General features: G+C 32.8%; 1 protein-coding gene across 1 annotated transcript; it reads right to left on the minus strand.

Annotated features, from left to right (window-relative positions):
• Nucleotides 1-214: 214 nt before the first annotated feature.
• Nucleotides 215-6,265, minus strand: LOC128230778 (lactosylceramide 1,3-N-acetyl-beta-D-glucosaminyltransferase-like). Its single transcript, XM_052943220.1, has 5 exons — nt 5,218-6,265; nt 4,875-4,900; nt 2,304-2,316; nt 907-1,203; nt 215-378 (listed from the first exon to the last, which is right to left on the minus strand). The coding sequence occupies exons 1-5, from the start codon at nt 6,263-6,265 to the stop codon at nt 215-217; spliced, it is 1,548 nt and encodes a 515-aa protein (XP_052799180.1).
• Between the last annotated feature and the right edge of the window lie 7,310 nt (nt 6,266-13,575).

Below are 13,575 nucleotides of genomic sequence, written 5' to 3' on the forward strand. Positions count from 1 at the left end.
TTCAGAATTTTTACACCTATGTGTTTGTGGCTTACTTTCTTGGGCTCAGGGCTTGCACCGCCATCCCTGGCCCTCTTCCGTTTAGATCAGTGTTATTCTGCGGTATTTTATAGCCTCCCTGCTCTTTCTTTTTCAACCATTGTGCATACGAACGACACTCTCTTTTCAATGACCTTTCGCTTTACAAAGGAAACAATAATCATCCCTCGTTCGATTAACTACTCTGTTTCGAGTCATTGGACGCGGACATCCTATCAAACTTATCTATTAGTTTTTCTACCATCTTGCTCAGTCCAGCTATAGCCATGGCATTATCAGTTACTGCATTGACTGTGACCTCTTCTACTTCAACCTTCTTCTTTTTCTTTCCCTCTATTGCTAGGGACAAATATTGAAAGTTTGTTATACTGTTCAAGGCTTTTTCTATAGACCCAGGATTTTCCAAAAATGCGAGTTTACCTGGCCATGGATAATTACCCCTGGCAGAACCGTATTATTACTTATTTCCGTGTGAAGCTATCTGGCAAATCTCTTAAAACTGTTGTAGCAAACGTCATCACTCTGTCTTCTAGACTTTCATCTTGGTTTTGTGCCAGCTGTTGAAATTTCATTCCAGCTGCTGTCGTTAATTCCCGTATACCAAAACGTTTTTCCAACCTAGACATAATTTCAACAAAACTCAGGTCACTGAATATTTTTACTGTCAAAGAATAAAAATCCAGCGCTTTATCTTCAAGACACCAACCTAAGTAATCTTTACATTCTTCTTTTGACCAACGTAGTACTTTCCTATAACTCTCGATTCGTTCTTGAAATGAGAGCCAATTACTCTTACCGTCAAAACTCAGGTTTTTGGAAGACGCCATGGGTCACCCCGGTGTTTTGATGGAGTATATTCTTCTTTACTGCAGCTTTCACTTTCAGAGATAACGTGTCTTTGCCTTCGCTTCTTTTTCTTTTGTTTTTGGTCCAACAACCTATGCATCAAACTTACTACACGTTCAGTTTTAGAATCAGATGATGTTTTTGTTGTGGCGGTGTTGATTATTTTTTTCTTCATGCTGTTAGAAGGCTTCATATCAGAGTTATTTTTGTTTGTTAACTGTTTCAGTCTAATTGTCAAATCCTTATCTCCTGTGTCTGTCACATCCCTTTCATGCTCTTCTATTTTTGGCTCTTTCCTCGTCACTTTAGGTATAGCACCTGTTAAATTGAAGTGATTTGGTTCATTATCAATGACGTTTGCTGTCGCTCCTTCTTGAACCACAAAAAACGACCGTTCTTCTGCCATTAACGTTTTACCGAGTACACTTTCAACCATATCAATGGTAAGAAACCATTTTACATCTTGAAAAAGTACCAATTGTTTTGCCCTCTTCTCACCAATACCTGGCAAAAGCTGCAATTCCTTTTCAGAGGCCTCATTTAAATCAAGCTTCATTTTATATCAGTAAGTCTGAGTTTATTGGTTTTCTATTTTTATTTCTACCTTATCATTTTAACATCATTGAAAAGAAAGAGAAAAACACACAAAAACAACATCAAAAAACTAACAAATCAAACAGCAAGAAGCTATTTACATTATATACAGCAAAAGGCTATTTAGAAATTCTGGCTTTTTAATATATACTAATAAGCAATTTAGCAAAAAGCTTTTAATCACTTTGGGTTTAAGTTTGTATATATCTATGCTCTATGTAGCAAGAAGTTACTTTGAAGTGAGACCCAAAACTAATTTACTATGATGGGTGTGGGTATTATAATCACAAACCTATCTTTATGGTCTTCTTATGTTTACCTACAATCCCCAAACAGGCATGCAAGCCCTCTCTTCACCTGCTGTATGCTGTCTGGTACAGTTTTTCAAATGCAAACATTTCTTTACCCCACCACACCAACGTATATATCATGTCGACAGCCCGTTTATATTGATTATTTTATGGAAAATGTTTTATTAATTTATCGGAAATAGACGCCATTTTGGTACGATATAACTGAATGACTTAATATGGAAAAATATGTGGGCACCGCCTGACCGGTCCTGGACCAATGAAATTGCGTCATTCATGTTGGAGGTGAGATATGACAGCATATTCCCAAGCTAATAAGTAAATAATTGTATATTAATGAGAGATAAAAAACCCTCTTTTTATGTAAGAGCAATAAATATGTAAAGGGTGTTTATAAGCTATCTAGAATACCCTTAACACACTACTGTCAGACAAACTATACAGTGCATATTGAATTAGGAAGGTTTAAACAAATAGTGTCTACATGTTTATACAGAGCTCTAACCAAACTACTTGAGGAAAATACCTGAAATATGAAACAAATGGGTGTAAATATTAAGAATACTCAAACTACTTCAAATCTGATATTAAATTAATGAACCTGTATTCATATTCCCTTTACTTCAACAATGATACAATCAGTTAGTGAATCTGATAACATAACTAATCTTTAGAAAAAAGCTAAATATCTTTAGGGAAGCCATTCATCAATAATACAACATATTGCTACCAGTAAAGTTTCAATTTTAAATGACAAATGATAAGTTTGAATGTATTTAAAGTTTTCACCCGGAGCTTTTTTATATAGACATTATGCTACTTAAGAAACAAATTAATAAAAAATGATACTACCTTTCATATTGGAAAAAAGGAAAATTACACCAATTGGCAGACTTACAGTAGTCAAGTCAATTTTATTTCCATTAGTTACACACCTTTTCATATGTTTACCAAATCCACCGAATGATTTTGTTTACCAAAATATAGTGTACAGGTTTTTTCAGAACGTGGCATTAATATGATTGATGTTAAACTTTGTATTTATAGCTTTAAAACAAAATGGATAAGAAATGATATATTGCATAGTAACAATAAATGTTTTAAATTGATGACTGTATTATTTGATGTAGATACTTGTTGGTGGGAAATTTTGTCAAATCATTTGGCCTAAGATATCTAACGTATCATGGAAGTATTTAATATAAGCATAATTATATGCTATATCAGATAATCTTCTATTACTATAATGGACTTATATCTGCTATTAAGGCCTAAGTGGGGAATACGAAAACTTAAAACAAGTATCCACAATAACTTAAACTGTTTAATATGTTGTAACCCATGATTGAACAGTCTTGGGTATCCAATTTTGACAAAAGAAAATGTTAACACATTTCTATACGAACGCCAAAAGAATCAACAAAAAATGGTTGTTACTATATGAAAATGCCTTTATTTGTTGGAAAAAATACCCATAGTTCTGAGTTGAAAAGTACAAGACATTCCTATATTCAATAGTTACAATTTAGAATATTTCATAGAATATTACCAACTAATTTCTTCTTGTAAAAAATGAAACTGGATGAATACATCAAGTTCTTTTTGTTAATGGTTTAAAGAAAGTATGTAACATTTATTTTTGGATTGTAATAAAATACAGCTGGTGTTACAAGATATGATATTTAAGTTAAAAACAGTTTACTCAAGTATAGTCAAAAATGGTGTGTTTGTACTGTTAGGTTCTAGAAATAATACCTTTAAATTTGATATAATACCTTTGTTAGAAAATAAGAAATTCATTTCCCGTCGTAAAAAAAGTTTATCCCTTCAGTAATTGGGTTAAAAAACAGTCTAAGATTAGCATGGGACATACATGAAAAATACAATTTTCTAAGATAGATATTAATACAATTGGGCAACTGTAAGAAATTGCTATTTTGTAACGTTTTTGAGATTTTAAAGTCTTGTACACAAGTAAAAAACATCATGCAAATCGAGCAATCACATTAATTACATGCATGTTTATTAATATTTCTTTTCAGTTTCTTCTTCTTCTGTTTACAAGGCTTTTTACATCCATGGATATACATATACTTCTTTTATATAAATGAGTTTTATTCAAATATTTCATCTTGTAGTTTTATACACTATTTTCCATATGTATATTTTTTTAATTTTAATATGTCTTAATTATTAATGTTAAATATATATACATTTAGATATATAAAAATAATTTCTTGAAAAAAAATCATATTTCATTTTATACTTTTAATTTCATATGCATTTAAAATTCATATTCCATGCAATTATTGAATTCTCATTGCAAGAAAGAAAGAAATATTTATAAACGATGTATTTAAACATATATTTGATCATTGGTTTCTCAATTATTTGAGTCAGTGGAGCACATTGTGGTATAATTCAAACATGCATAGTAATGCTTTTATGCACTAATATTTTAAATAAATGGTATATTTTATGTTAAAAAAATAAATTATTCTTTAAGGTATCCGATGTACATCAAAGCTTGTCAACTCATTGGTGGTATTGTTAACTTTTGATCAACCCAAATAAGTTTTGTTCCAATCTAGGTTTGCATACTACTATAAATATATAATTTATCATTATATTATGATATTTTATTTAAAGTGAGCCATCCATCATTAGTTTTCAAAGATGTTTTACGGCATTTTAGATATTAACACCGAGATTACTTTATCGTGATTATCCAATATATTACTTATGCATTACAATTTTGACCAATATTAAAGGTATGTGATAAAACCTAAAATTTTACTATGATCATATATTTCTTTTCTTTTCTTATTTAAAGATCTTAGTTTTATTCATCCACTGTTATGAATGCTTTAATAGAAAAAGCATTATATATAAAGTTATTGCAGTTTGTAATTTTGTTCTTTATTTCAAAGATGGCGTGAAATTACATATTTTGCAATCTTTCAAGTAAAAAAATGCTTTTTGTTAAAGAACGTGGATGTAAACATTTTAAATAACACCAACATAATATGAGGTAACCAGGCCATGTAATTATGCACTGGATGCTTTTATTAGAATTAATTTCACGAGTGTAAAACTCCTACAAAATGAAAATATTTTAACATTTTAACACCTGTTCCATTTTAAATGATGGTATAAAAAGATTATCCATCAAAAACATATTGAAGAGTGATGTTCTAAATGTGTTCATGATTTACTTAATGATACAATGAAAACTAATGGGACAAGCGAAGTAGTCAACAATTCAAATATGAACCCTGTTTAGAGGCAAAATGCAAGGGGCCAAAACGACACTGAGTTAGAGACACACACGTACAAATACCACATACACACGTACAGAACATTATTCCAAATCATCTGTCGTATTGATTGTCGAAGTCATAGATACTTCAAAAATACTTTAGTTTCTCTTTTTCGTACTGTTTTGTCATTTCCGACCATATTGCCACTGAAACTTGCATTTTTCGAGAACCAGTAACAAGGTAATCACATTTATGCTGGTTATTCATTGTTTCGTTTCTGTAACACTTTAAAGCTTTGTTGCCGTCCAGCATGTGGTCCTTTTGTTCTAATCCGTTGTATTTAATACCTGGAACATGGCTTGGCGCAAGGCCGTACAAATACACATCATCCACCCAGAAGAAAGGCGTCACCGTTGTGGCTTTGAATAATGCTGGTATGACGTCATTAGAAAAGAGGACCAGAAACCCACTGCAATATTCAGGATAAAATTTCTGTCTCTTAAAATGTTTTTCATTCACATACCATTTGCTTTTCTTTTCTCGGATGATACGCATAGTTCCCGGTGATATATGATTGCACAGGATTTGTTTCGTTTTGTTTGAATATTTTGGTATAACTTTAGTAAATAATCTGTACATATCAACAACGATATCATCGTCAACTTTAAGGATATATTTCGCGTTCCGGCACCGCTCGGAAACCCAGCGGTACCCCATAACACCTTTATGTGTAAGGTTCCTGTAAGCATCGACGAAATCTCCCTGTAAGAAGTCTTGATGTTCTTTGAATTCCTTTTCCAACTCTATCTGAACCGTTTGGTTATGAACTGTACCAAAAAGAAACAATGTCTTAACCTTTCCTAGGGAATTATAATTCGTATCATTAGCCCAAGTTTTTCTCATTGCATTGCGCTGTTCAAAATGGTTTGGAGCGGTATGAACAATGATTAACACGGACAAATCAGGCACAGATGAACATAAGGCTGGATTCTCAATCAGATACGATCCTTTTATAGTCACAGGATATTGCACACCCGATGATGCGTTGATTTCGGCGATCAGGTCCGGGTTGGGTGATATGGCCCTCATGTCCTCGGGGGATGCTGTAAAGGTCCTTATGTCAGCCAAAATGTCGTCGGCGAGGCGGAAGGTTCGGCTAATCGTCTGATGTACGTGTAAACGTCGTACATGAACCCGGTTGATGTATTCGAACATTATCACAAAGGTTGTACTGGTCAAGAGCAAGCCAACGGAAATAAATTTCTTTAATGCGCGAATCAACGCCATTACACATTGGTCGATTAAAACACAGTGAAACCATCCAGACACAATTTTTTTTTTAACTCGAATCGTTTCTGAGTTTCAATTTAAGTATAAACTTATTTGGGTGCTCATTCAGATACTGTTCAAGAGGTACAACTTACCCAACTTTATGTGAAATGAAGTGTTTGAGCAAACGTGCCGGGTCCTGTTAATGATACTTGAGGGTTGTAAATTTTGTACAACTTTTAGACTGGATTCGGTATAAAAAAATAGCGTTATAAATATTACGCATATTTTACCTGTTACTTGTAAAAAGGGACTTTCATATTTATTTATGATAATTAAATTTGATAAACATTGGTATTCATCACATTATTTTATGTAAATATCAAACTCGCGACTAATTGTATAGAAATACACATTGATCAAGCCTAGTCGCGAATATATGCTTTTCTTCATTTTTGTCTTCTGCAGTCAAACAGAATCTGTTATGTTCCTGAAGGCATTCAACTGGCTATGATGAAATACCTACTTAATGACTGACATTAAAGCGAAGAGGACCCGAAGGACTGAAATAATTCATTTGAAAAAACAAACAAACACGTACGTGTAAGATAAGAGGTCATTTTAGACTTTTCAAGTTATGCGCTGTAAAGTGTTCGTACAAATTTGAAATTAAAAAAAGGTCATAACTACAAAAAAATAAAGCTAGAATTATACTCGCATGTAAGATATGAGCATATATTTTCTGGCAACATCTGTTCCAAGTCTCATATGGATATATTGATATGTCTTTGAGTGTGTAACGAGTCTGTCACTGGCTTGATTTTCTTCAAAAAGAAACAAGCTAAAAGTGGATAATGAATTTTCTTTTATTAACGCTAGAGTTACATGTTTTATTAGTCATAAATGTGATATGGAACCGGTATACTTAGTTAAAATTATAAAACTATATTTTTTTTTAAATGGAAAAGGAAATTAAGTAGATAATGTACAAGAACTAAAACAAAAGGAATATTAAATTATGTATATTGCAAAGCATGAACTAGCAAACAAATTCATTGCAATGCATTATTGCGATTTTCTGATTCATATGCCTGTACATGTTTGTTACCACAAGTTAAAAAATGATAATAAGACAATATGAATAAGGGGAAACTGATTGAAATAAGTACGATAAACCAAAGCTGATACAAATGCATAAATATGTATTTCAATCAATTATCGTCTTTTAAATCGTTCAACACTGTCTTGTTAATTATTTGATTTATATGAGAATGATTATAAGGGCAGTAATGTCAGGTGCATTCAGATTTACTGGTTCATTATTTGGGATATTAAACTTCCTCGATTCGATGAGTATAAACATTGTTTTCAATATGTGAAAACGATATTTTTAGAAACGACCTTGCTCACCGAAAGAAGAGCAATTGCTTGTTTACGATGACGCTTGTTTAAGCTGTTTGTATTAAAATATCTCGTGGAAACAATGCACGTTTTTACTAGGCTTGCCGACTCATTCAATGCACTTTATTCATCATTCTTCTTTAAGCCTAAATTATTTTTTCATTATCGTAACGTTCTAAGATATTGGTAAAAAGAGCTATTTCTGCCAAATTTTAAATAGTAATTAACAACAAAGCTCTTATTTGATTTTTGATGATGACCCTTAAATCGCTCACCTGAGTGAATTTTTTAAACCTGTGTTTTTTATTGTAAAAATGAATGAGTTTATTGATTAATGGCAATGCTACTAGGGATTAAACTATGATCGAATATTGTCAAAAGTTTAGTGGTAAAGGTCATGCAAGCACAAAATTGATAATTATTTTCTTAACATGATTCATATTCCATTGTTGTGGCGTCAAAAACAATAAAGTAAGTCAAAAGGTCACAATCAAGCTCATCCGAGGACAGCAATTTTGTTAAAACGTCAAAGTCAAGGTCGTCCAAGCAAAACATTAATATCTCTTTTCATAACTGAACACATGATCCAAAGTTTACTGCTGTAGCTTCAAAAAATAAGGAAGAATGTCAAAATATCACAGTATAGGTCATCCTTTGACAATATTGATATTTGTTTTCAAAACTATACACATGGTCGGTCCAAATTTCGTTGCTGTAGCTTCAAAGAGAAGAAAGAATGTCAAATAGTCATAGTCAAGGTAATCGAAGAACAACATTGTTATTTATTTTCAAAACTGTACACGTGATCCAAATTTCACTTATGTAGCTTCAAATGTAAATGATAATGTTTAGGACCCAATACCGGATTTCTTCTTAAAATACATTTGTTTCTATATTTTCTTGTCCACATGTATAGCATATATGCTGGCAATAATCTTTTAAGTCTCTGTTTCGATTTAAATAGCAACACAGAGCTTCTTTCATAGCATGACTACAATTATTATTTGAAATGACTACAGTATGCTGCATTTAAATGATGGCATACATTCTCAACGAGTTGTGTGGATCTATAAAAGAAGCTCAAAGATGGTGTCAAAAATGTCTGCCATGTAATTTCAATTCAGTTCAAATAATATGTTTAAATATGGCAAATTTCTTGACTAAGATTAGAATGAATATTCACATGGATATTTTTTCTCTCATTTTTAATTCAAATTTACATACACCACTGACCACTATAAGGTCAAGGTAATTATCATTTCAAGGTTAGAATATGAAAAAAACAACCCAACAATGTTTCCCATGTCCTTTTCCTCTCCTTTTGAATTTAAAATTATTAAGTTTTAGTTTTTGTCAAGAAATTTTGATTTAAAAATAGTATTTCCCTTCAATTAAAATAATATTTTGGGTAAAATTTTCAGATTCTTTTTTGAAAAAGCCAACGTTTCAAAGCATAACATCATGTCAAAGGTGGTCACAACGTTGTCATTGCTGAAAGAGTCTTATAGAAAATTGTGCTAGTGTCAATTAAAGGTATATCTTAATGTATGGCAGATATCTAGTTTATACTGTTCTTCATGTTAACATAAATAATTAACCACTTCAATATCAAGGTCAAGGCCAATTACATAGGCAAACAAGTCAGATTTATTTTTATTATTTGCTTACACAGGGGTATGTAGAAACTTGTAACTTTATACTGACTGTTCTTAAGTCCATGTGGCAAGAGAAGCTTTTGTCAGTCCATATTCAAACCTATTGTTGATGGAAATGTGTTGTAAATAGATTTGCCAAATTAAATTTATTCCAATCTAAGCTATTTTAAGCCATAACTTATATCAAAACCTAGATCATTGTCATGTATTACTCTTTGAAGTAGGAGACATAATTAAGTTTGAATGCCTATATTACCAAATAAGGTACGATCGATTTGATAAGATCAGTTTCATTCAAAAATGACAAATACTATACCAATTACAATAAAAAATTCCCATACTTCAGATTTTAAAATAAAAAAAAAAACACATATACTTATGTTGGCACGAAGAAAATAACAATTATATAACAACAATGTGGAAATGACAAATAATCATTATTGCAATCGGTTATCGTCTAAGTCAGCGTCTGAGGGTTTTTGTTCATATCATATCTTCTACAACATGTAAGTCTTTGGGCAAACAAAAATAAAACGCGTATTCTGCTACAAAAACATAGACTGAATGCAACATTCTTTCAAAATAGAAAGGAATCCGGAATGGGGATGCAGATACCAGATGTTAATGTCAACGTCAACCCAAGTACGAAAGGCCTTGCAGCTGTTCACTTGCGTAGCAAGGCTCATAATTTTGGATTTGATTGTTTAGTATTTCTTCGTACAGCGACAGCCAGTTGAATGCAGTGCCTTATTTCATATAATAGTAAAATAATTAGAATTTCTCAATAAAAAAAGAAATGGAGGCGAAAACATAATAAACCAACTTGTCCCTTACATTTGAATAAAAAATCAATTTTTTTTTTATTTTGTTTATGAATATAAAAATCTGATAGTTGAGGAGTCAGTGCCACGCATAGGTTTCTGCAATTTTAACGTGTATGGATGTTGGAAATAATATGTATCTAAAATTATTTGCGTATACCCAAAATAATTTATAAGGAGATAGTTAAGTTTCACTCATCATAAACATCATTGTATATTTAAAATATACAAAGTAATTTCAATTAATATTTACAAAACGACAGCTTTCAACAGCGGTAATGAAAAAATAAACATCTAGGTAACATAATTGATGAACAAGGTTCCACCAAACATTAGTCAGATAGTCCTAGTGCTCCAGCTTAAAAAGTGTTCAAATAGCAAGTAATGAAAACGTTTAACAGGGCATGAAAGCAAAATTCAAATCTTAATGTTGGTAGAGAACACATAGAGGCCTTCCCGAGTTGAAGACCCCACCCACGTGAGATACCACGTAGTAGAACACCAACCCACGTGAGATACCACGTGGTAGAATACCCACCCAAGTGAGATACCACGTGGTAGATTACCCACACAGTGAGAAACCACGTGATATAACACTATTTTCGGTGCACACCTGAAGCTTATATCAAAATGACAATGTTGTAAAGGAAAAAGTGGGGTTCATAACCTTAAAATAATAAAAAAAATATTGTTCACTGCTAAGTACAAGTTCTTAATTTAAGGATTGATTTTAAAATGTGGTCTTACCTTAATCAATAGCCAGGATTAATAGATGCCGGTGAATATTTGGTGCATGTATATACAATTATTTTTAAAAAGGGATTTGAACTACATTGATAAATTTGATTAATTAGATTTGCAACTTAACAAATTTAAAAGCTATTTAATCTATATACTTCTTTACCTACGTATACAAGACTTATTTTGACGCAAAGCACCAAGACGCAGCGAATGTTTTTGAAACATGACCTCAAGGAAGCAGATGCAATTCACCAGCATACCAAGTTCGAGGTACCTGGAAACAAGCATTCTTCAGTTGTTGAATGAATTCGGACTTTCAGCACAAGGTCACCACAACATTTACTCTTGACCAACTGATGTCAAAATAGTTAGGGTGTTGGTAATGTTTAAGGAACCTCTACCAAGTTCGAGGTCTCTAGGACTAGGCGTTTTCAATTATTGATAGGAAACTGTGTATTTTCAGCTTACCGTCACAAGGATCTTTGACCCACTAACCTCTTAAGCATTAGGGTTCATCTGCTGGTTATGACCAACCTGCCTGAGAAGTTTGATGTCCTTGGGCCATAGCGGTCTTCATATATTGATCGGAAACCGATTTGCAGCTGAAGGTAATCTTAAGGTCACCACGACATTGACCTTTGACAAACTGACCTCAAAATCAAATGGCGTTGTTTGCTGGCCATGACCAACCTGCCTCAACGCTTACAAACCCTGTGCCTAAGCGTTCTTTATATATTGATCGGAAACCGTGGGGACGGACGGACGGACGGGTGGCCGGACAGATGATCAGATAACTATATGCCACCCTTTGGGTCATAATAATCCCATGTGCTGTAATACTAACAATTACGAACTTAAGGTTTTATGTTTTTAGTTATGAATTAAGTGTAACCTTTGGGCTAATAAGGTAAAATTCTATACTATTCAGGTTTAAAAGGGGTATGATAATAAAAACTGAGCTAGTATTTATAAAACATCATAAGTCATTTCGTAGCTTAAGTCGATTTCCTAAAATGTTCATGATCACAATAAGAACCAGATTAACCAGCCAACATCATTATTTTAAAATAAAACTATGAAATATGTTTGATAATAACATTATTAACTCATTAATTCATTCATTAATTAACTGATTAATTCATCTTCCAATTTGAAGATTAACAAGAAATATCTTTAAGAAAGATAAACGGCGTTGATGGAATGTTGTTTGCGGTACGTTTATATTAAAAGAAAATCAAAACAACATAGAAGAAGTTTTTTGTTTTACAAAAAGCGTCTTTACACATGTATGTCGCATTTTTCTGCTCTACCTGCTATCTCTTTCTGCTAAGTGTAGTTAAATAAAGGATATCCTATTTGCTATAATCTTGCAGAATTTTTGTGGAACAGTGGTAAGTACTCTCGTCGGTCTTCGACAAGCTTCGGAAGAAAGGCTGAGGTGTTCCGATTGGCTTATAAAAATGATTCTTCCTTTGTCGGAATTCCCTTTTTGTCAGATAATAACTTACTGAAAATTTTGAAACTGGAAAAAAAAACATTTAAGGAGTTGGTACAACAATTTATTATCTATTTAAAACGTGTCTACTGGCATTCAGTGTAAATCAAGATTTGGTAAGAGTAAACTATATTTTCAAAGTACTCCCATTATGTGCCCCTTCGTTTAAAATATAAACCATTCAAAACGGTCAAATTCCTTGTTTTTAAGCATTTGGAGCTCCTCGGCCATTTTTATCGAAAATAACCTCGGATTTATGTCGGTACATCAGTTGAAGTAGTTCGTAAACCTATATTTATATCATTAACTTAATGTAGTGTTTAAATTGATTGCTAGTGAAGTTTATTACTAGTTTATGTGTCATAAAGTGTATCTACTAAATGAAATTTCAACGCGATCTACTTGCAGCGGACTTAAACGTACCACTCTTTGAGTATGTAAACTGTCCGAATACATCCGAACTTTCGATAGAAATGGCTGAGCTTTTCCGAATGGTATTTTAGTTCTTGAAATAAACAACATTGGACTGCGCGTCAAACCGAAATACTTTAGAATATGGTACCAGTAGCCCCCTTGCCTGGCGCTCGGCATTTAAATCGTAGTACTTGGACAATGGTACCCTCAGTACTGGTAAATCAAGTAATGGTGTATCCCGCTTTGCACCGAGCACGTTAAATAACGAAGAGGTTTCTTCAAAAAAGCTAGAGTATCGAACGCGGTTTTCTTGTATCTCACTCCGTGTTTTCAAGTCTTCCAATGCCTAGTTTTGAATGCGATGTGAATTTAAACACCAGTTAAGAGGCGTTGGCGTCTTGGTGGGGTCAAGCCATAATGCAAACAATGTGCGCGGGCACACATTGATGAACTAAAATAAACAAACAACATTTGACTGGTCTTTAATTAGGTTAAATCATCGTTATGCAGCTACGCTGATTTTGTAAGGCTTACGTTAAACAAAGGGGGAGGTGGAGAAACACAATTGGTACGGGTACGAGTAAAAGTGGGCTTTTTGTGCACTACCTCTTTAGTTTATGTACTGGATACATCGTTCACGTTTGTATGACACCTACGATAACACGAGGAAAGTGATTTATATGATAACAGCGAATCCACAAGTACTTCTTTACACATAAAATTCGCAAA

Source organism: Mya arenaria, chromosome 4 (assembly GCF_026914265.1).
Source record: "Mya arenaria isolate MELC-2E11 chromosome 4, ASM2691426v1".
NCBI lineage: Eukaryota > Metazoa > Mollusca > Bivalvia > Myida > Myidae > Mya > Mya arenaria.